This window comes from Xiphias gladius, chromosome 18 (genome assembly GCF_016859285.1).
Source record: "Xiphias gladius isolate SHS-SW01 ecotype Sanya breed wild chromosome 18, ASM1685928v1, whole genome shotgun sequence".
In the NCBI taxonomy this organism is placed as follows: Eukaryota; Metazoa; Chordata; class Actinopteri; order Istiophoriformes; family Xiphiidae; genus Xiphias; species Xiphias gladius.
The window spans coordinates 9,029,273-9,054,377 of NC_053417.1; the positions used below are offsets into that span (position 1 = coordinate 9,029,273).

General features: G+C 39.1%; 1 protein-coding gene across 1 annotated transcript in view; it reads right to left on the reverse strand.

Annotated features, from left to right (window-relative positions):
* bsna (bassoon presynaptic cytomatrix protein a) overlaps positions 1 to 25,105 on the reverse strand; it is a 154,867-nt gene that overhangs the window by 26,844 nt on the left and 102,918 nt on the right. Inside the window, exon 4 of the mRNA XM_040153420.1 lies at positions 3,848 to 4,300. Within this exon, the coding sequence (XP_040009354.1) occupies positions 3,848 to 4,300 (453 nt within the window). The remainder of the gene's footprint in view (positions 1 to 3,847; positions 4,301 to 25,105) is intronic.

The following is a 25,105-nucleotide window of genomic DNA, read 5'->3' on the forward strand; positions in this document are numbered from 1 at the left end:
GTAAAAGTTAAGTTTAATAAATAGTTCCTGATCAAAGTGATGTATCTCACCATCGCCTGTGCAACACAAAACCTAGATTTATCGAATAAAAATCAGTCAGATAACAAGATAGTTCCAAGGTGTTCAATTTTGAAAATATGTCAACATTATTCTTGAACAGGCGTGCTAAAACTGCAGTCCTTTGCTTTTAAAAAAAAAGATAGCAGATAGAAAATATATCATTGGGCTACATTCTGATGTTGAGCATTTCAAGAAGCAATATAGCAATGACATGGAAGGCTAATGCTTAAAAATATCTCTATGAATACAAACTACAGTTAGTTTTTTCTAAGCTCATTCAAATAGCTTTTCAAGAGGTTTACGTACATATGGTGATTTAATAGGTTTTTAATGGTATATGATTAATTTGAATTATCCATTATTTTTGGAACATTAGCTACGTAGTAATGAAGTGCTATATATATATACTTAACTTTAAACAATAACACATTAAAGTAGGACTCTGCTCATTAGGTTTGAAAGTTTGCAGGTCTATAAAAAAGCATTTCTTACTATATTGTTATAAAATTATCTCTAGGGAATTCCACTGAGTGACGGATCAGTGATCAACTTGAAAATACCAAACAGATAGCACAAAAGAGTATTCAGTAAAAACATCTGATTTGGTTCATATGAAGCCTAAAATACCATTACAGAAATGACACTTTATTTGAAGAGACTCTTTTTTTTTTTTTTTCTCAAATCTGAGTTTTTAATGAGCCCATCTGTTATGTGGACGAAAACTGAATGCTTACAATATATCTCATAAGAGAGTTGTTGTAACTGAACAAATAAAAATAGGAAAGCTGAATTCACAGACTATACCACTAAACCATATATCAGATGGACTAACAGCTATGTCTGCCCTTTGAACAAAATCCTAAATAAATACTTTGATTTAATTATTGTCTAGTTACAACTAAATTATGTGATAAAGATAAAGTATTATGCAGCAATAAAACTGGATAAAAAACATTCAATGGTCTTCTTTATTAAGATGTAAATCTTAAATAAAAAAAATAAAAGACAGCATTAAGACAAATTACATTATTGTACAGTTATCAAAAAGTGACTTACAGTTTTTAGGTTTTTTAACATTTTTTTGAGCCATTGATGGAAAGAGGTTGGTCAAACTGTGTTTTTCATAGGAGTGAAAAATTTTCAGTTTTCTTTTTTTTTTTTAAAGATCAGCTTAAAGTAAGATTGTGGAGTTAATATGATTGGAAGATAACAAGTACTCAAAACTCATTCATCAATGGCTCTGTCTCAGATGTCTGTTAATAACATGCCAAATCATATTCTCAAAGGGACTAACCTGGTAAAGGAAAAGGGGATGGAGGAAAGGTTACAAAATATATAGGAATTATGGAAATCTTTTCTAGAAAACCTCTTACAATGCTTACAATGCTTCAGAGGAGACTTTACTTTGAGCTTCCTGCACTTAAAATTCCCAGCTCCCCAAATGAAAAGGCCTGAAGCAGCATTACTTCAGCTAAAGGCCTTGGTGGTTTAGCATATTCATGGCATGCCAAGCTTTATACATATTTCAGCAGGAGCAATGGCTGCGCTGAAAAAGAAGAGGTAGAATTTCACTCATTCTCCCTCTGTGTTTTTCTCTCACTCTTGCTCCCTCCCCATGGTAATCCACGAATGCCTTGCTGCAACTCGCAGTCTCAGCATTCTGTGAGGAGGGAATCAATGACATGTTTTTTTCAAAGAGCCATGGACGTCCGACACTAAAGGAGAAAGTCATTGGTTCAGCTTGCAATTCTAAATAACCAGACGACATCGCATACACACAACTCTCTGTGACGCTCATTCTTTGACGGCACATAACCACTGTTTTGCATACAAGGTGAGTATCAATTCAACTTTGTGTAGTAAAGTAAAACCTAGGCTGTTATCACCAGACTAAATAGAAATATAGTATACATAAATATAAAAATATTAGGTGCATTCTTATACACAGAGACATTTTTTACTAGAAGTACAAGAAAGAAATATGCTTTAAACAAGGATGTATGGATTACAAAAGTCAAGAGGCAAGTTGATGACCCAACTGAGGAAGAGAAAGACAAAATCATGGGAACAAATAACATATTTTTTCACAGGAAAGATGACTTAAATAGAGTGTGGCAAAAATTAGACTGGACAAATACAATACTCCTAGAAATGGTTTCCTAAATGGATGTTATTAAACCCAAATCATCCCAATTCATTTGTAAATACATAAAGGCTCCCAGTGCCTTGATGTGTCTCACTTGTCACTGTAATTATGAATTTGATCCTTCGTTTGAAAAAAGCAAAGTTAAATGTAACTGAACATAATACAAATGAACAAAGGTATATGGGCAAAAGCCTATTGTATTGCAATTGTGGTGAATCAAGAGAGCTAGATTAAGAATGGGAAATCCAGCTTCCTACATAGCTAGCTAGCTACTTAGCTACATTCATGAAAAACAGCAAAAGAGATATGGCAACAAGTGTGGATGAGACCGATGCAGCTGTACAAGTTTTGTAAGTCGACTAACAGAAATAACAACTCTTAAATCAACATATTTCTGTGATCGGCGTGAAAAACTTTAATCACTCCTAGTTCCTGTAGCTTGCGTGTCAACTAAAAATGATATCAGTTAGATGGATAGCTTAAATCACCTCTTACTGCTTAGTCACAGCAGAACAAAACAAAATACAAAAGTAAAACAAAATGGTTAATCAGTGCTAACTTGTTTTTTTCACTAGCTTCAGGATCTCTAAACTAAAACTAAACAAGCTAAAACATGTTGCTGGTGTTTATTTTTCATATGTTAAAATAAATGGGCATCTATTATTGTACTGTATTGGAAAATTTGAATGCAAAGACCAAATGATCATTCAACCAATACAACTCACCATAGGCTCTTACAGTGTGCCAATAACCTAATATTATGGTATTTTATGTGTTTTTGCTCAATGCTAAAGAAAAGAAACATTTTATTTTCTTTAAATTCTGTGTTAATCTAAGTGTTCAAATGTGACTGTCCATTACACTAGAATATGTTTATTTTAGGATGTTTACAGAAAACCCAAAGAACATGTTGGAAGAAACTGTCCAGGATAAAAACCTGCTGAGTTAGAGAAGCTACTGGAACAGAGACTAGCTAGGAAGGGAAGTTGCACTTTGGCTCTTTGAATTCTAAAGGAAGCCATTAATTTAGATCCTGACTTTGACCAACAGTAGGCACAACGTCTGGTCAGATTTTTAACCGTTCATACAAAGCAATCACACATTTCAACATAGGTGCAGATGTGCAGCGCAGCCTGAAGGGACCAGATGCTCCACTCACTATAACTGTTTGTGTAAGAGTTTGCTTGCTTCATTCTGTGCTTTCCCCCTGACATGTAGTTTACACTAGTATCATTTGGATTACAGCTCTGGATTAAGCTCATTAAACTGATGGAAAAATGGTATGAATGGGAAGCAGGCCATGCTGAAACAGCCATACATACTCACACAGCTTAATGTGGATACATACTGTAAAAGTTGAAAAATTCACATAACAATAGCCATTTTTTGGTTCATAGGCCTGTATGTTACACTATGGTTTCCACAGTAAACAGTAGAAATATGGTAGCACCAAAAATCTGCATAATTTTTCTGTATTTACCTTTCATTGTATCTCTGTTAGTGCATTATTTATTTGGCTCCCTTTTCACAAGTAACATTGGTAAAATCTTTTTACTATTAGTATCAACTTATGGTCTTTTTCCATAGTTTAACATACAGGATAAACTGGACTAAGGCAATGTTACAAAAAACTGGACTTACATCATAGTGCCTGGACTTCTTAATTTCCTTGATTGGTGTTATCTGTTCTCCTTTCTTCTGGGAGGGTTTGGTCTCTTTGGCAGTTTGGTTCTCAGACTCGGTCTTAGGCTTCTCCTCTGTGGGTTTTGGCTGTTTCTGGGTGTCCGTGGTTGGTACTGGTGCTGTAGCTGGTGTTGTGGTCTTGGTGTCAGTCGGTTGTTTGGCAGCAGTAGGTGCAAATGGTCCGCCACTGCCAGGTCCCGCCTGCGGTTTCTGGGGCTGGCCTGGCCTGGACACTTGCTGATTGGTGGGCTTGTGGAGAGGGCTTTGCTGGCTGGTTGGCGCCTGGTGACGGGGTGAGCCCATTGGCTGGTGCTTGGGAGAAGGATGAGGAACAGGAAGTGGAGGATCATCGAGACCGCCTCCGGACATCAGCCGCTGGGTCTGGCAGTTGAGACATAACCACTCCTTTTTCTGAAACAGAGAAAGGAAAAAAACAAACAGCAGTTAATGTATAAAAGCTTACATACTTTCCAGAAAAGCAAAGTAAAAGAAAAGTAATGTTTTATTATTAGATTATTGCTATAATATGGTCATTAAAAGGTATTTGAAGTTGCACGTCCTGATTTTATGAAAGCTCAGGTTAACCCAAATTCCGCAATCTTTCTTTCAGCTCATTTTTGATACTTTTTAATGATCATTTCAAAGCATCAACACTAAGCTCAGAGGAAAAGCCCTATCAATGCACTATTGGGCACTATAGCAAAATATGGGATTTTATGTTTCATAAAAAGTACAATATAAAGGGCTATTAAAGTGAGCTTTTGAATGAAATGTTGCTGCCTTGAATACCAGCAGCCTTTCAATAAGTCAACAAGTAGGTTAATAGTGCTCAGCAGCAGCTCCCAGGTAAGTGTGTGTTTCTTTGTGTGTCTGTGTGTGTGTGGGTAAAAGAAATGCCATTTAATCCTCCTTCCCTCTGCAACTTCTCCTTCAGGGTTCACACTAAAATGATGTGTTCTCATTCAGCTTCTCGGGCTAAATAAGATTGGCGGTTTAACACACTGATTAGTATTCTTAACATTCAATATGTCAATTTCACTTAAAGAGCAGACTGCAGAGACAACTGTGCGAACACACACACATGCACGTACTGCATACCCTCTTTTTTCCAGACAGAGCTGTAGCAGTTTAAGATGAGCTTATGCAGATTTCTAAAAGGCCAAGTCACTCTGATAGCTGCACCCTGTTTACATCACATCAGCACCACTCACACCATTTCACACACACTGTGAGGCTGACTGACAGAAACTTGGACTGTGATGCACACACACACACACACACACACACACACACACACACACACACACACACACACACACACACACACACACACACACACACACACACTTTACATAATAGTCTTTTCCTTTCTTATCTCTCTCTGGCAAGATTTCTTTGAAATACAAAATACAGGCAATCTATTTGTTAATCTGTCAAAAGTTTAGCAGCAACATATAAAATGTAAAGACGTTAAGATTTACAATACTTTAAACCTTCTTCAGCCTATTCTAACTCATGAGAGATTTTACTTTTGCTGATTTGGATGCAGTATCTCCTAGGTCTTTCTATAAAAAATGTGTGTCAAGTTTTAAAACAAAAGAAGCAGAAGAGAACTGATTAAGCATAAGCACTGATAGCCACCATGGCTAAACAGACAAAAAAAAGAGCTTCATATTCAGAAACTCAAATTTAATAAAACCTGCAATAACAGAATTTTTTGGCCATTTGGCAGCAGTTGAAACAAGCTGTGAACACAATATTCACATCACTTTTTTAGGTTTTTTTATGCAAATTCCTAGCAAACAGTTTCTTATTTATACATTCAAGAGTTATGGAGCAACATCATCATTCATTTCGAGTCATGTTTCCGGCCACATGGTGAATTTAAGTCCAATATTCAATCTCTTTTAGCTCTGTTTTTACCAACTCCCCAGGGGAACATCTGGCTTTTCATCAAAGGTAAATGCTCTACTATTTTCACCAGCTGGTAACTAACCGTGTATGTCTGCTGTTTGGTGCTGAGCAGGTAGTGTACAGTGGGTTTTTTAGAGCTTTTCCGTTAAAACAGCCTGCTGCGGCCGAAAACGACACCATGAGCGTTGATACTGAACCAAAACTGTAAAGTTGCAGGCTGGACAGCTAAACTATCATCTGAAACTCACTATATAGCTCCATAAAGCTGAAAAGAATTGCAGATTTGGGTGATAATTCTCTGTGGGTTCATCATCTGCTGCGACCCCTTTCACACTGTCACATTGTTTTCACATTGTCAATTGATAAATTGTTATGATGAAAATATTGATTATATCTGCTTCAACAGAAAATCCAAGGTAGATAAGGCCACAATCACAGTGTTTGACTAGCAGGTGATCTCTGGAGCAGGACAGAATTACTTTGGGAGTGAGTTTAGCAACATAGTAGTAAAAAGAGGGTTATTAGTTTACTTTTAAATAAATTTACATTCATACTTAAATTTAAAAAATGTATTGTATAAATGTAATGTATTAACTGAGAATTATCTGTTACTTTCTTTCTCTTATTTACGTAATGTTAAAAATTCTTTGTCTCTCTCCGGTATCTTCTCAACACCCCTTTACAGTATACACCCTCTGTTTACTATTTGTCTGTCTTTCTCTCTCCATCCAGGACTGTAGCTAATGCTGTTTTGGGCTGAAGAGCACCTGTATTACTCATGTAATGAATAATTGACAGATGCAGCTGTCCCTCCTCAACACTTATCTTCCATCTCTGCTTTTTTCCACCCACTCATCAAAACGTCTCTCTTTGGCTATTTCGAAAAAACTCACCAAACCTCTTTCTAACACTCCTCTCTTCATTCTCTTTTCTATCTCTCCTCCCTCTTGAGCCCCCTTTATCTTGCTCGTGCTCTCTCTTTATCAGAATCGTTTTTGAACATTTATCTGTGATTAGGTACCATAGAAAAGATTCCATCTCCCTCTGTTAGAGTTTAGTTGTTTAGGGTTGAGAAGTGGACAGTCTAGTACTTACTATTTGTAGGCAGCTAGATTTAAGACCATTAAAACCTTTATAATATTTTTTTGGAATTATAAGGAAGGTCAACAAAAACTGAAGAAGAAGAAGAAAACAAAATAGAAAACACCAGCAGAGTTTTGACAGACATTGGACAGAAACTGCTGTTTGTCTGTTTGTATCCAACACTTCCAAAAAAGTTCACCTTCTCTGAGCTTTTCTCTCCTGTGGAAACACAAATCTGGTGGGCAACAATAAAAACGCAGAGCAAAGAGAAGTTGAACAGAGACAATGGATCTTGGCTGCAACCCAACTCTCCGTTACGGACACACACTTTGACTATGATCAAATGAGACAATGATGTAAAGCTAAAACCTTCCCATCAGGAGGATGTTTAATTCTTTACGTCATCGCTCAGGACTGTTTACTACTTCTTTCTTTAAATTGAATGGTTCAAAGGAATGTGTGGTTTTAACCACACATTCCTTCGAACATCTTTCGCACACCAAAATGATTTCAGCATCCAAAATGGAGACGACCATTTTCAAAAGTGGAACAAGTTTCACAAATGACAAGTGAAAGTCTCAAAACATTTGAGCAATGTGAGAACCAGACCAGACTTCATTAGACTTTGCTTGGCTTTCTGAGCATAAGTAATTAAGGCAAAATAGAAAAAAGTGACATTAGAGAAGATGAAACCAGCAAATGTTTGCCGTATTTCCTTAATAAATTACGTATCAAAATAGCTGATGATTACTTTTCTATTGATCAACTAATCAGTTAATCAACTAATTGTTTCAGCACTCATTGAGATTGTATAATATTGGTAAGGAATTTATATCTAATTTTTTCAGATATAGTAGCTAATGTACTGTAAGATGCTGACCATGCGTGTGCACATGTGCATGAGCATGTGTAGCAACCTCCAAAGAAGCAGCACACTATTGACTGTGTATGTATGAGCACAATTTATGTGTGCGTGCATGCGTGTGTGTGTGTGTGTGTGTGGTTGTGGTCCTGCACAATACTCCAACCTCTCATCAGACATCACACATTGAAGTGAAAAGTCACAAATACTCCTTTAACTATGATGTAATACTCTCTCTCTCTCTCTCTCTCTCTCTCTCTCTCTATGTATGTATGTGCATGTGTTTGTGTGTGTGTGCATTTATATACATCTCCTGAAGCAGCACACTGTACAGTAGCATCTGAGACTGTTGAATCATTTTTAGACCCTAAAGTGAACTCATTTTCTCCTTTTCCCAGAGCCGGTACATTCAGTCCTACATATCACATCGTGTGTGTGTGTGTGTGGGAGTGTGTGTGTGTGTGTGTGTGTATGTGTGTAAATATGTGCATGTGTGTTTTCATGGTTACATGCACAAGCCAAGATTTCATCCAGTAAATGCAGTTCAGACTCTAAAACTGTTGCCTCTCCCTCATTCTCTTCCACTCAAGTCAAATCAAATCCAAATTAGTTTTCTTAGCATAGATGTTTTAGGGTATGCAATTTACAAAGCCTAATAGCATAGTTCAACACAATGAACATGTATAACGTATGTTTATTCGCACAGAGTTTATTTTAAGATTTATGTCAGAGTAAATGAGTTTACTCTCAACTCAATCTAATGCTTGATTTATCTCATTTCAGTTTATTTCATTTCAAATTAGTTTACTGTATTGGCATGACAACAGAAAATTGAAATTATGATTAAAGACATCTTCCTAGTTGCAATAATACGATGAAGTTACTTTGCTGTTGCTGTTGTTTCAGCTATGACACAGTAAAACACAACCTAAATGATTCAAAAGTTCTGCTCATTTATAGATATACTGTACTACAAACATACTACATCAAACAAGAAGGGGAGTTCACACGGGCACGGTGTGGAGGAAGTTTTTCCGACTGTTTTTAGATTTTAGATGCTTTTGTTTTTCGATTTTTCATAGTGATGCATCAGTACGTACGCTGGTACGTAAGCTGCTTTAGCTGGTCGAGGTGTCACTAGTTTCAACTACTTTATATACTGTAGGTTGGTCCAGAGATTCCCAACCTAGCGTTTGGCCCCTATATAGAGACAATAAGTGGGGGAGGAAGGAAGAGAAACAAATTTCGGCAAAAAAAATTAGCTTTTTCATTTTCTTGGTATTTTAATTTTTTTTGTAAACCACTAAATATTCGTAAGTGAGACAATCTGAGAAGCTTGAACTTGAATTGCTAGCAACTCAAAGGCATCTGAAAATTGACAAGGTGTCCCAAGAAGTTGCTTAAATCTTAATCTAGTAACTGTAATTGTCAGATAAATGTAGTGGAGTAAAAAGTACAATATTTTCCTCTAAAATGTAGTGGAGTGGATATATGAAGCAGCATTAAATAAAAATACATAAGTAAGCACAGCACTTGAGTAAATGCACTTAGTTACTTTCCACCACTCCACAGGTAATAATAATATATGTTTTCTTCCAGCTATTTGATTATTTGTGAGAGTTTCCTTCTCACCCTTTTTTCTCTTTTTTCTTATATCTATATCATGTGCAAAAATTTGAAATACACAAAACACTGTTGATGGACAACAGACAGGGAGAAAAGGAGGAGAGAAGGATAAGTTGGATAGAAGAAGGTTAGAGAGGAAGGAGAAGGCAGCAAAAATAATCTAAATGTATCTTAATTGACAAAAGTAGAGAGAGGAAATAAAACTGTAAAGAGGAGACAGAGCTCAAGAGGCAGGAATTAAGATGGAGACATACAGCAACAGTTAGTAGTTCTGGAAAATAGCAAGAGGAAAAAGAGTTGGGAGTGTGGGAGGGTTCCAGAAATATGGTCTTTGTTGTCATACAAAAGGGAGTCTCCTCACGTACGATGACAGAACTGATGCAAGCTGTGCAGCCAGTGGTGAAATCTGCCCCAAAACCCACACAGTGTTGTTCGGGTTCAAGACTATTGCTGTGAAATAATTTGCAAGTCAGGAAACTAGGAAGCAACCAACAGCGGAGGATCTATACCAGTCACAATTTATGACATGTTCAAAGGAATTATAGTATATCCAAAACAAATTAAATTCATTTCATGGCAATTGAGGTTTTTATTTTTGTTTGATTTTGATTTTTCCACTGCAAGAAGTGAAGACAAAAGGTGTAAAGTTTTGGAAGTTTTCATTTGTTTGTTTCATGATTATAGGCTGTTATGGGAAACAGTGTTACTGTTCACCTGTGCTTTGACAGTCTGCTATATTTCAGAGAAAGCGCACCGCTCAGCAGATACTGTAGCTACGCTTCAAGTGAAGTCAGCCATCAATCATAACCCATCTACGCCCTGATTGGCTCATCGTTGACGAGTATTGCTGCAGGAAAGTTTCATATAATGTTGATTTACTGTGAGGCTGTGATGACGGTGATGATGATGTTGATGATGATGCATGGCTTTGTGTCGTTTTGTGAAGGACTGGACTCTGTGAAGCTGAGGGTTGTTAGCAAACACATGGGGCAGTTCCCATATAGTGGTGAGCTGTGCAATATTAGCTCAAGGTGCTTTACATCAATAAATCCATACTACATTAGTTTTGAATGTTAGCTATTTCTTTTGTAGAAAGAAGTTAATTTTCCAATACTGTGAGATCCACAAACATGAGACTACTATCTCGCATCGATTGGGGTGGCAGCAGATTCATATCTCTGACCCTCATAAGAACGAAACCAAAAATATCTGTATTGCTAGATACCACTGAGATCAATTGACGATATTTTGTGTATTTGGCTGAACTGACTCTATGATTTTAAAGACATGGTCGAACCCCCCAAAAAATTATTCACAGAGTCAAAATATTTATGAGTGCTCTAAGAGTACTTGAAGAAATGTGTCTGTCCAAGGCTGTGTTTATTACTGTTGGACAACAGCAGTATTGATGCCACTAGGAGCATACTGAAAACAGAAAAATCAGGGGTTGCAGATCAATTTGTTTCTGCAATTTATCTCTGTAAATAAGAGACGTTCATAAAGACAGTTTGAAGCCATCTTATACCTTATGCTAATTTGAAACAGCAATATTGAAAGAAACGTAATTTTTTCACAAATTGTGTTTTGCATCCACATAATGAAGGAAAGATTTGAATTAAGATAACTGCAGAGTCCCAAATGTTCATATCACGTGGTCTTCAACATCCCCTGACACCATATTTCACTTTTGTCCTACGATATCTGCTCATGAAATGGATGATTAACCTCTTTATTGTTATGATTAAGCAACTCAGAGCACCTAAAGATGGCCGTCCTGGTAAAATATTGAAAAGTTAACAGTGACATGACGCAGTTCTTTTTATACAGCGAAACCACAATCTTTCCCTAATGGAAACCCAAGTGTTTCAGTAGCCCAAACCTGAATCCTCAGTACTTCCACCGTCCACCATCATTATCAGCAGCACCTCTCTGTTGTCCCCTTCAGCTGGCTGCCGCCTCTTTTTCTGTCCATCTCCTCTCTCTCTCACATTACGAGAAGCTGAGCTGAAGTACTGTGTGTGTGCACACACTCGTGCACATGTGGTATCACTCACTTCCCCATTTCTCCTCTGCCTGGTGGGCTTCTCTTCTCCCCTTCCCTCCTCCTCCTCTTCCTCCTTCTGCTTGTCACCTCTCTCTCCTTCTGGTTAGCCCTCAGCTACACAGCCCCCCTCCATCTTGCATTTATGTGAACCATGTGTCTACATGTGTCTCTGTGTGTGCTTGTGTGAGTATAAGTGTGCGTGTGCTGCAGTAGAGTGCAGCCTAAAGCAGCAGCCAGTGCTAGGGAAGGGTGCGCTTGAGCAGAACAATGGCACTCTGGGTAAAAATAGCCTTCACTCTTTTGGGGGGAGAGAAAAGGAGACGGAGGGTGACAGGGAGAGAGGAGAGAGCTGAGAGGGAGGGGAAGATGTTAAGTGATCATGTAGTGGAGAGAAGAAAGAGAGAGGAACTGCAGGAGCTAATGTGTGAAAAGTAAAGAAAAAGGATGAGAATGTGTGAACTGAACTGAGAAAAGTAGAGACACTTAGAAGTATTCTACTGCATATTCTTAATGGAGGGAGGGAAGTGTTACACAACAGTATTTAATATTTGATCATATTTAGGATATGATGTTTACATTGACCAGGGTTGAATTTTATCACTGAAAACACTACATTCATGATTTTCCCATATCACTATATATCAACATGGCAAATGTATGCAAATCAACATTTAAATACTCAAACTTATGCAATGAACCTTGTTCATCTGTTATGCTTCAGACAAAACTCTTCACACATGTAAAAGAAAAACCTTATTACCTCATTTTGTTACATTTCAGCCAAGCTAGCAGCATGACTCTGGTGCGTAGCAATGTCATAACTCTGGTCCAGATTAAAATATCTCAACAACCATGGGTTGGACTACCATGACATTTTGTTATTCATTCATGGTTCCTCTGAAGAAGAATCCTACTGACTACTGACTTTTTCAAGTGCCACCAGCAGGTGAAAGTTTTTACTTATAGATTATATCAAGATTTTGACATGTATGTTTCCTAGATGATTTATTTGTGGTTTTCAGTGAAGAATCTCAACAACTACTTGGTGGATTATCATGAAATTTAAATCTAAAACATAATATGATGATCCTGACATGACTCCTTTTCCCCTGACAGCTGGAAATCCAGGTTTCTGATTATCTGCATCGGCGTAGACAGAACAACTGTATTTCATATCTGTACCAACTGACTTCTCTAAGCATTTGGAAACATTTTACAGGTCTACTTTCTTCTCTCGGTAATGGAAGACGTGAGTGAAGCGGTAAGATTGATCCTGGCATTACTAGTGTAAGGCTTTTACTTCCGCCTTCCCTTCAGCGTGTAAAGTAGAGCATCCATATATCTCATCAAATTGTTTGTATTCCTGACAATCTACATAATTCAATTTGAGGAAGCACGTTCTATTGGAGTAACCAGGGTTTCTCTGAAGCTGAATAATGGTTTAAATGGGTTTCTGAAAACATCAGATGATGTTTACAAGTCCAAACACTTGCACATATACATATAGTAGTAGTAGTAGTAGTAATAGTAGTAGGGATATTAGAAGTAGTAGATAAAATGAAAAAAGGAAAGAAGGAGAAGAAAAAGAAGGCGATACCAAACATTTCCGACAGATGTTGAGTTTTCCTCAGAGCCAATTTGTGACAAACATGTTACATTCATAGATGAGTAATTGTAAGGCCCCTCTGTGGCTGAGGGATAAAGTGGGGGTTGTGCACAGTGGTGAGTTATTTCTACAGTTTTGTCATAAATCCAATCCAGTGGTGAAAAAAAGATATGGTGTGCAGTAGATCCAAACAAATAAAAGACAGATCCCTTGCTTTCCTTTTTTGAGATACAAAGAGAAATGAGGGAGTCAGAGAGAAAAAAAGCAGACAGCAGACAAAGAGCAATAAGGAAAACATGAAGAAATGAAATGTAAAAGAAACACAAGGAGAGCTGGAAGGTAGAGTACAAATACAATCCCACTACACTGAACATATTTCAAAAGGAAACACATTTAGAAAGAAAGAGAAGGAGAGAGAGAGTCTGGATGCATAATACGTTTCAGAATGAAAGCAGCAGATGAAAAGAAAACTGCAACGCTCTTCAAAGAGAGTTAGGACTGATGGAGCATTTTAGTGAGCGTTATTGACAGGAGCAGAAAAGGCCAGATTGTTGGTGCTATGTAGGTTAAGTGGTGCACCGATGGTGTACTCTGCAGGACAGCACACACACACACACACACACACACACACTTGTACTTGTACTCTCTGTTAGGACCCTCATTTACATAATGCTTTCCCTAGCCCCCTCACTCCCATAAGATTTATAACTCACAAAGGTCCTGGTCCTGTTCCTGGTCCTCAAAAAGATAGAAGTACAAGTACACACACACACACACACACACACACACACACACAAACACACACACACACACACACACACACACACACACACACACACACACACACACAGAGAGAGAGAGAGAGAGATGCACACATCTTATGTGATAACACACCAGGGATCTTACTGAAAGGAGGCAGTGACATTTGTGGGATAAAAAGACACTAATTCTGTTTATAGGCATACACACACAGTACATGCAAACATAGACACACTGGCTGGTGGAGGATTTCATCCAACATCCCTTTTGCACTGTTAGAAGGAAGAACGGCAGGGAGAGAGAGAACATGAGGAGGAGAAAGAAAGAAAATAAAGGAGAAGAAGCAATAAGCAGAGGACAAAAGAGGAGAAGAGTTTAGAAGAGAGAAACACAATTTACGCTTGCGGAGGAGAGAAAGGAGAAAGGTGGAGGAGGAGAAAAAGAAAGAAATGGAAGGAGCAAGAGGAATAATTTAGAGATGGTGGAAGTATAGAGAAGAAGGAGAAACGCTAGGGAAGGAAAGATAGGAGGGGATGAATTATAGGTGTGGAAAACCAGTGAAGGAGAGAGTAGGCAAGAGATAAATTAGAGGTGGAGAGGAAGAAAGGTAGAGGAGAGAAACGAGTGGTAGAAAAAGGAGTAGAGAGAAGAGGATGTAGAGAAAGAGGACAGGAATTATTGACGGAGAGAAGCGAGGATTCATATGGAAAGCAGAAGAAAAAGAGAATCATTTTCTTTTCCCTGGTTATGTAACAATAACAGATTTCATTTTCATTTCACAGATATTTAAAAAATCTCTTCTCATTTTATCATCACAATGGAGCCTCTTTAATTATATAACCTTGTTGTGAGAGCCAGAGGAGTGGGCATAAGGCTGTATATGTGTGTGTTATGTTAATGTGTACACACTCTGTTTTATTGCCCACATTACATCGTCACCTCTTTCACTTCCTACCTATTTTCTGTCTCCGGCCGGCCAACCAGCCATTCTTCACAGAGCCGATATAAAACCCAGACGAGGCTCTTCTGCCCACCTCTTTCCTACGCTGCTACTATGTGTAGGAGGAACTCATTAGCATATGTTGTCAATTCACCGCTGCCGGGATGATGAATTTTGACGTGAGCTAAAACTATGACTGTGACCATTATAATCTGATTAACCCTTCAGACAAAGATTTGTCAGGAGTTTTTTTTTTTTTTTTAGTCAGGATTTCAAGTACCATCATATCATGCCTTAAATAAGTTTACCAGATTTGTCAAATATGTGTCTTTCTTATTGAGAGTGAGATGAGTAGCTCAATATAATACCGCTCCATCTGTGTGTACATTCAGGAGAGAGACTGGTTTAAGACTAGCTTAGCCTCACATATAGCAGACACACTTGAAGCTATCCTAAAGTAGCTTCATCCAAGCAGCCTTCAACAACTCAAAAGCTGTCTTATCTATAAATTGTAACTTGTTTACTAAATGTGTGGAAATGAAAAAAGACATTGTGGTTTTAGGACCATTTAGCCTACACACTGAACCTATTTACAGCTTTGGAGCAACTTGCAAGCATCACGTTGGAGGTTCTGTCCTCTTTGTTAAGTTGCTGACGTCTGTCTGAAATCACTCCCATGTTCACTCATTGGCCATTGAGAGCAGGAAAAAAGTGTCGCACACTCTGGCTCCATATGCACTTTTATTTAGACGATGACGTTTTTGCACTCAGGCCTTATTGGATCTTGCAGAAGGCCTGAGTGCCAAGACATCATCTGTCTCTGAGAAAGAAGTACAACTTAGGTAAAATGAACTTAACACTGATAACTTCATTTATTCACCTAAGATTGTATTTCACTGTTGGCCTCTGAGCTGCCGGACTGCCGTGGATAAAAGATAAGCGCCATCCTCAAAAGTATTTTGACATGACATGAAGAAGAGTTTTCCTGCCACAGTTTACCCAGACGGACAGACAGACCAACTGGCAACCTGACTGTGACAAGTCGGTTTAGAGGTGAAAGCCTTTTGTGATGGGCGATGGGATACGAAGCAAAGGCAAGCAAGGGTTTGTTGAGTCTGACCTGCAAGTCTTTTAACAGGCTTTCTGTCTCACCGGGACTGATTTACACACACAAACACAAATGCAAACACACACATACAGATAAACACGAATGCAGCACAGGGAGAAACAGCACAATCTCAATCTTTGTGCAAGTGTATCCCTGCAAGAGTTTGTTTAGTGTGTGTGTATGTGTATGTGTTTGTGTGTATGGGCTGCAGGGATCAGAGGATTTTGACTCCTGCAGTAATAGGATGGAAGCTGGCCAGCAGCAAAACACAGCAGAGCTACAGCAGGCCTGGCTATCTCAGTGCTGGGTCAACAGGGAACATGAAGGCAGACAAGTCAACAAACTTCTGCAAATGCTTTATTGTACATCTGTTTGTGTCCTGGAAACAAATAAACCCCTTAAAACTGATGTATCACATTGCACAATCTATTTACTATTTGATTTAATAGTAAACCAAATAACTATGTCTAATATGAGTGGGACTGTTGAGAATCATCACCAAGTATGCAGATCTACAGAGCTTTGTAATCCTCTTTTAGTTCGCTGCTTCGGTTTTACCACACATTTACTTTATAGTTCAGTCTCATGCATCATCGACCATGTTTCTGATAGCAGCAGGCAGCTGTTCTCAGTACACAAGCTCTGATAATTCCACTGTATGCTATCTGCCCAGCACAATGGCAAAGAAAAGTCACTGGCTGGAACATTTAGCAGCTACAGAGCCAGATATTTTCTCCGGGAGCTGATGGAAAAACGCCAAATGAAAGTAAATGTTGCTCTGTTTCTGATGGAGGTTTCAGTGGGCAGTTCTTTGCTAACATATAAGCCATAACAACTTAATGCAGCATTTAAGATGAAAAGTCATGTACAAACTAACTAAATAACCCTTGGGACTATATCATAAAATAAAGTTTGTGAAGTCTGAGTTCTATCTTTTTTTATTTAATAGGTTTAACTTGAAACTTTTGATTGCTACACCCAAACAATGCCAGAGTGACTTCATTTTTTTGCCATTGAATGACCTAAAAATAAATGCTGTGCTATTTGAAAACTGTACACAAGCTAAGTTTAGCAACCTGGCATCTGTGTTCTTGCCCCATAATGTGACTTTATCAAAATTTATAAAGATGAACTTCAATTCTTAGACACCTTAAAGATAGAACTCATACTTTTGTCTTCATTCACAGAGCAGGAACACAAATTACCTCTTCGGGGACACAAAAGTTTACCAAGTTGAAGTTCTTGCCTTGCAACGTGTACCCAGATTTGAACCTCATCCTCAGTGCTGGGGGGCTGCTGGGTATTATTAGGATTTAATTGATCTGGCCTTGGTTTTAGAATGAGAGAGACTGCAGCCTTTGAAGTGCTGAAGTGTGTAGTCTGAAGTGTAGGAGGCAGTCCTCACTTAGGAGACAGGAGCTTTATGGGTGGGGGAGATTGCTGGCTCATCCCGCAGGGCTAAGAAAAAGACATGATCAGACAGATGCTAGGGAGGAAGTTTGAGGAAAAATCATGAGGAAAGTTTAGCCAAGGGCTTAGATTGAGGAGAAGAGAGGAGAGGGACAGTCTTCCAGTGTGAATGAGATGGAAGGGGAGAGATGAGGAAGCTGCACAGAGCATCATCATTATTCAGAGGATATGATAGAAAAGATGTGAAAGCAGTGTCATATGAACCACCACAACATGTTGACTCTATTTGTTTATTTAATCTGGGTAAACAGAGCTAGTCACTTGGCTGCTAGTAGATCATTCCCTGTTTTATGTATTAGGGGGTGAGAGAGACTGAGAGAGCCCACCACCTCCTGCACGTGACTGTTCATCAAATGCTTGCAGGAAGGGAAGGAAGAAATTGGGGTAGCAGAAGGAAGGCAGAGGGGGTAATGCACAAAACAGGATTGAAAGAAAGAAAAAGGGAGGAAAGCATGAGGATGAAAAGGTGGAGGAGGATAGAAAACGGAAAGGAGAGGAGAACAAGGGGAAAAAGAAGAAATCAGAGAGCAAGCATAGGCGCAGTCAAAATGTCAGAGTGAAAGAAAGAGGCAGAGGGAGAGGATAAGGATATTAGCGAATTAGAAAGAGAGATGAGAGGAGGATGAGGGGAGAGAGGAAGAGAGAGGAGAGGAGGAGGAGAGAGAAGAGAGGCGGATTCCAAAAATGTACAGTGAATTAGTTCTGCCTCATGAAACTGGCAGCTCTGCCTGAGAAATGCTTTGCAGCTAGGATTTCTGTGTGTGTGTGTGTGTGTGTGTGTGTGTGTGTGTGTGTGTGTGTGTGTGTGTGTGTGTGTGTGTGTGTTTGTGTGTGTGTGTGTGTGTGTGTGTGTGTGTGTGTGTGTGTGTGCATGTGTGCATGTGTGTGTGTGTGTGTGTTTGTTTGTGTGTGTTTGTTTGTGTGTGTGTAAAGCGCACTGCTGCCTGCCCAGAACAGAGCTGAGGCTGTGTTGACATTTAGACAAAAACACAAGCTCCGTCTTTTAAAAGAGCAACTCTGAGAGAGAGGTGACAGGGTCCGACATGACTGCTCCTGCTGCTGTGTACATAAGAAAGAGGAGAAAAAACCCATAAACTGTACCTATCGCGTCATTTCATCTTCAACTTGCTCTGGACTATGATTCACAAACTCAACCACGAGTGATGAATTGAAACGTAACAATATTACGCTTCTCCTAATCAGCAGTGAGTTATTGCTTTATCCAGAGTCACTACCAACAGCTCATCCTCAAGATCGACGCTAAGAAGTAGGAACGAGAGGAAAAAAGGAAGAGAGAAATGCCTGGCTTACTGATGCAATAGTACCTGACATCTGGTTAATGCAAGCTTTAAAAAGCTCACTGTCTAAAAGCTGCCACTTAGGGGTGCACAGGTGTTCAGACGGTGTTTCAGATGCTTTTTTCGGATGCAGCTTCAGTCTGATTAGGAGCATAGAGGCTCAAAGTATCACACCATTTTGGTGAGACTTCTCTCTGACTAAATTACTGGGGGGCATACACACTTTTTCCCATGTGAGCTAATAAACATAATTTGCATAAATATAATTTGAAAGCATTTTCATATATTCATATAACATCCATTTATTGAAACCAAAATCCAACTTGTAAAAAGAATGTACACAAACTCCATATGCTATAATTTGTTTGTTTTTACATATATTATATTGTTATATAATATAATGGCTTGTATTATTGTTTCCCATCTTTTGCTGCCATGGATTTTGTACATGTTATTTGGGTTAATTTTAATAACAGCTGGGTAGCAAAAATACTTAGGCATTCAGGATAAATATAAGTAGTTATTCATTATTACATTTGAGAATGAAAATAAAAATGTTTCAATACTTTAATTATGAGTTAGAAATGTCCTCTCATGACCGAAAGGTTGACACTTTTGTAGAGGTCCATGTAGTTCCCAGCTTTTATATGAACACACAGTCACACAGTCACACACACACACACACACACACACACACACACACACACACACACACACACACACACACACACACACACAGAGAGACAGGCAGTGTAAAGGTCAGTGTTGTCTGTTTTTCAAGGTCTGAATCACCACTGCCATCCCCAGCTCCTCTGAGTGCTCTCTCTCTCTCTCTCTCTCTCTCTCTCTCCCACTGTTCGAGTGCGTTTGTTTTGACCTTGACTTACAGTGTGCTGAGTCAACCTCCACAAAATCGCACACTCCTCGTTTTGCATACTGTGCAACCAAACAATATTCGGCTCGGTTTGCCCTCTGCCATTTATGGGATTCAGTGTTTTGCTCATGGGCAATTCAACAGGTAAAGACTCCTGTCTGCTTAGGCTGCCTGTAAGGAAGGGTAGGTAAGACGTGGAAGGGTAGGGAGACCCTTGACACTTGTATGGCTGCTCATCTGGAGTTAGCCACATGCTAGCATTACAAGCTATTGTTTCTCTGTGTTTATTGCTGGCGTTGACTACTTATAGACGTATATATTATCAATTGACTGTGTGAGTTACAAATTAGGACAATCTTATCTTACAGATCACGCACTGTAGGTTTGACTCAGTTTGTGTAAAGACTTCTTAAATGTTCACATGTTCGTATAAAGTTAAAGCTTAAGATGTTGTCACGGTGTGTTTTGGCTGCTCCATCTTCATTATCAGGAATTTCACCTGCAAGGTATTCTGCAGACTGCAAGTCTTGGAAGACTTCTGGGCCACACACCCACACATTACGAAATATTGGGAAAGAACATACTTTCATAGTATCACTGTAATATAAACTGTAAAATAAAAAATGATATTCTGCTCTAGAAATTGGTTGAAATACAGGTTTTATTTGCATAAATATTCACAGATTGTAACATAATGTAATATTTTCAAAGAAAGTGGCAACCATTCCTTACTTATCCCCAGTTTGTTGCTCTTGTTCCTCTGTTTTTGCATTTACTTTCCCCCCTGTTTTTCCATGTACTATCTTCTCGAAGCACATGTTTTACTAGCTAACACGACAACTGAAACATTAGGCAGGGACGCTTTTGGCTGGCTTTGGGATGTTCTGTGGAGGAGGGAGCATATACACTATTAACACTAACAAGAAACAGGGAAATGGCAAAAAGAGGGGAAAACTGCATAAATAAATCATCTGTAATTTTTTGCCCACATAATACACATTCTTTAAGACCAAGCAATTAGATTATTTCTGCCTCCAAAGCATCCCTGCGTTTAAGAAAATCTAGGAAAGTCCTCACTAAAGCACCAATCAGCGCCAGACACAAGATCATAACAATGTTCATGTTTTTTCGGATGCTGAGTCGCAGGCATTTTCTGACCTCAGCTGAGTGTCATGCTGCATGAAAGTACGGGAATCCTTGTAAAAGACCACAATCTAAGTCTGACGGTGACATCCCTGTTTCACAGCAGGCATCTGTTGTGTGTATCTGTGTGTGTGCAGCTGCAGGGTGAGGTTTGCACAGCATTTGACGTGACACCACATGGAACACACACCTCCATTAGCAGCCCACATTCACGTGCCTAAACTTAAAAAAAGACGCATGCATGTAAAGACATTCATGTATTCAGACACCAATAAACACACAGTCCTGCACACCAAGTGTACGCACTCAAAGAGCAGAGACCTTTACCCTCCCATCCAATCAGACTGCTCTGTGGGAACGTGCTCACAGTGTGCAGTGGAATTATCCACCTGCTCTGAAAGACGAAGGCTCCAGATGAATCACACTGCTGCCGCTGTTTGTCTATTTTTCCCTTTTCTTTATTTTCCTTTTACATTCAGTGTCTCTTGAATTGTTTCTTGTCTTTCTGTCTCTCTTCCAATCGATCTCAACTCCTCCTGTCCCTTTGCTAACAATGTTTCAGTGAACAGAATTTCAAAGTTTCCCACTTCTGAGTATATATGTTTTTCCATATTTAATTGTGGCTTCCATCATCTTTGGGTAAAATGAATAAACTGGTGACCTAGACATTAGAAAAAGGTTTTTCTCTTTAGCTGAGCTGCTATGATATTGAGAGAAAAAACAAGTTTCAATGTAGTTTAAGTTTTAATGTAGGAAAAAATATAGAGTGGGTATTTACTGTGTTAATGCATGCACATTTTACATATGTGAATGTGAGGGAGAGCGAATTAGAGATATCAGGTGAATGTAGGGTGTAAAAAAGATTTAAGAAATAGCTAAGGAGCTTCAGGGAAAAAAAAAAAGAAAACTGGCTTTTGGCTAATGCTAATGCTAATGATATTTGATTCTGTTTATCTATTCTTTTCCTGCAATTTAGTTCACTGTTCGGGATATTTTAAAAGCAATATTCAAGAATATTTGCAAAGAGTATCATCCCCTTTCCCCCTGTGCATCCCTTTGTATGTGGGTGTGCACGCAGTGCCTGGTTGTTGGAAAATCTGCAGAGGCTGCAGGGACAACACAGCCACTACGTGGTGATTATTTGTCATCTCTTGGCAACGATGACATGATGCCTGTCGCTGCAGCTCAGATTGGCATTGATTAGGTGTCAGTGTCAATGCTCTTCCCCCATCATTTGTTCATTTTACACAGAGCAGGACAGAGAGGCCCAGCCAGAAGTGTTGTCTCACTGCTGCAAGGGCAACCAAGTATGGAAGAAGGGAAGATGAAGAAATAGAGAGAGAGAGAGAGAGAGAAGTTGATTTTGGACACTCTTTGAAGGAAAATTCCAGTTTATGACAACTTCTGTCTTATTTTTGTAGTTTCTATTGGTAACACTGTTACGTTGCTACAGAAAAGTCTGACAGATAGGTAATCAGAGATTCTAAACGAGCCATCTGTTCAGATGATCTAAACTCAGCAAATGAAGGTTTATGGAAAAAATTTGTTGACAAAACTCCTCAGATTGTGTAAAGGTGTGTTTCTGTTACATTTAGCCTATTTGTTTTTTGCGTTGATCTAAAGTTTTGCAAATATCAGGCCAAGTCCTCACATGACCAAAATTTCGTAGTGTGTTGGTGTGTGGCCCAGAAGTCTTTCACCAGAATGCCTTGCAGGTGAAATTGCTGATAATGAAGATGGAGCAGCCAAAACACACCGTTATTGTAGTGACAACATCTCAAGCTTTAACTTTATACCAAAATGTGAACATTTAGAAGTTATTGCACAAACTGAGTCAAACCCACAGTGCGTGATCTGGCACAGCTGATCCAGAATGCTGCAGCGCGAGTACTGACAGGAACTAGGAAAAGAGATCACATTTCTCCTGTGTGAACTTTCCTGCATTGGCTCCCTGTAAAATTCAGAATATAATTTAAAATCCTCCTCTTCACCTACAAAGCCCTTAATGGTCAGGCACCATCATATCTGAAAGAGCTCATAGTACCTTATTACCCCAGTAGAACACTGCGCTCCCAGAATTCAGGTTTACTTGTGGTTCCTAGAGTCTCAAAAATTACAATAGGAGGCAGAGCCTTCAGTTATCAGGCTCCTCTACTGTGGAACCATCTTCCAGTTTTGGTCTGGGAGGCAGACACCCTCTCCACATTTGAGTAGGCTTAAAATCTTCCTTTTTGATAGGCCTGTCTTGAACCATCCCCTAGTTATGGGGGGACTTCCAATGATGCACCAAGCTCCTCTCTCCTCCTCTTCCTTTCCATCTGCACGCATTCATATGGCATCAATGCTCGTTACTAACTTGGCTTCTTCTCTCTCCTGTAGTTTTGTGCTTTCTTGTCTGTCTCCTCTCTCTTCCTGTCGCTTTCTGCAGGTATCTCTGTCCCTGGTGCTACAGAGTATGGATCTGTGACTGCAAACCACCTACTGCCCCCATGATCCTGCTCAACACCCTTCAAATATTATGATTATCATCTATTATTATATTTAGTTTTATTAGTACTATTATTCATCCTATTATTATAATTATTAGTTTTATTATTAGTCTCATTATTGTTATACATGTTTATGTGGTACATGAACTCTGCTATGTTTTCTTTCCCCCCACCTGACCCCCCCCCCCCCCAACCGGGCCATTCGGGGAAGACGACCATTCACCATGAGCCGGGTTCTGTTCAAGGTTTGTACCTGCTAAAAGGGAGTTTTTCCTTGAAGTGCTTGATCATGGAGGAATGTTGGGTCACTGTAAATAATATTGTGAAGAGTACGATCTAGACCTGCTCTATATTAAAAGTACCCTGAGATAACTTCTGTTATGATTTGGCGTTATATCATAAAATTGAATTGAACTGAATTAAAGAACTGAAGTGAAGGGGAAGCGCCTGTTCACAGATCAATAACCAATAACCATTAATTCACACGTGGCTAGGAAGACCCCTGACAGGCCAATCAATAGCGAGAAAGTGGGAAGGAACACATGGGAGGATACAGAACGGCAGCAGCCACTGATCTGAAAACTACACATGGAAGAGAAACAAACATGTAGACTGACCATTATTTTTCCTGGTATCCTACAGATAGTTGGAAAGTTAAATTACCCAGTTAAAAATGCTTCTACTCCTGATGCATCATTGAGAAAAAACAAAATTATAATATATAAATATTTTTCATTTCAAAAGTTTAACATACATTCCCAGTGTACTGTATGTGCACCTGAGGCTTCAAGTTTTAACATTACACTTGTGTAATGTGCATATTGGTCCGTAATTGGTGTCTAGCTGTGATGTCATAAACTACGCTGTTAGCGCATGTGGTAAGCTGAGATTTAAAGTTAGAAACAAAGAAACTTTCCCACTTCGGCAGATTAATTTTAAACCAACCTTCTGTGTCAAACTCTGCACACAGATATTTCTGCACAGGAAAGGTCAAGCATCTAAGTGACATAACAATAAGCCAAAAACCACAAAGACAACAAACACTCCTTCTGTATAATATGTACCGTATATATTTAAAACTGAGATGCTACATAGATAGATTGTATGATTTCATGGAGACGCAGAGCAGCACTGTACTGTGACTGTGTGAGGACAGTTATTAGTATAATCTAACCTTCGCCTACAGGTGCCTAACCCCCAACCCTTATCCTAAACCTAAACAAAACACTTGTAACCTTAACCCTCAAACCAAACGGCCATTTGAAGATTGTGAATACTGGCCCAAATGTCCTACCTCTCAAGGTCTGTAACTGGTCCTCACAAAAATAGATATAAAAGGGTACATTTACAAACAGGCACACACACACACACACACATTCACACACACACACACACACACACACACACACACACACACACACACACACACACACACACACACACACACACACACACACACACACACACAGTGCATTACACTACACTGTTATTTCTCTACATCCCTTGGCACAACTTAGTGTTGCAGCTACCTTCAACCCTATGGGAAATTTACTGCCTTTCAAAATTTCAGCACACATGAACAAACACACACAAACACACACACACAAACACACACACTTCAGTACAAGAAATTGTATTGATTAGTTCCTGAGAGAGCTGATTGGTCAGTTACAGGACAGAATCTACTCCAATTGGACCAAGAGAAGCCTGGACTGTAATCTGATATGCCAAAGTGCTCCAGGGGGTGTTTTCTAATTGTTTTAATGCTTGTGTGCACAGCAGTGTGTGAGCTTGTGTGTGTGTGTGTGTGTGTGTGTGTGTGTGTGTGTGTGTGTGTGTGTGTGTGTGTGTGTGTGTGTGTGTGTGTGTGTGTGTGTGTGTGTGTGTGTGTGTGCGCGTGTGTGTGTTTGCTAGGGAGGCAAGATTGATTTATCCTCCTCTCCCAGGGGAGTTACAGAGATAGTACACCTGCTCTTCTCTTTCCCTGGTTTTCTGTTTGC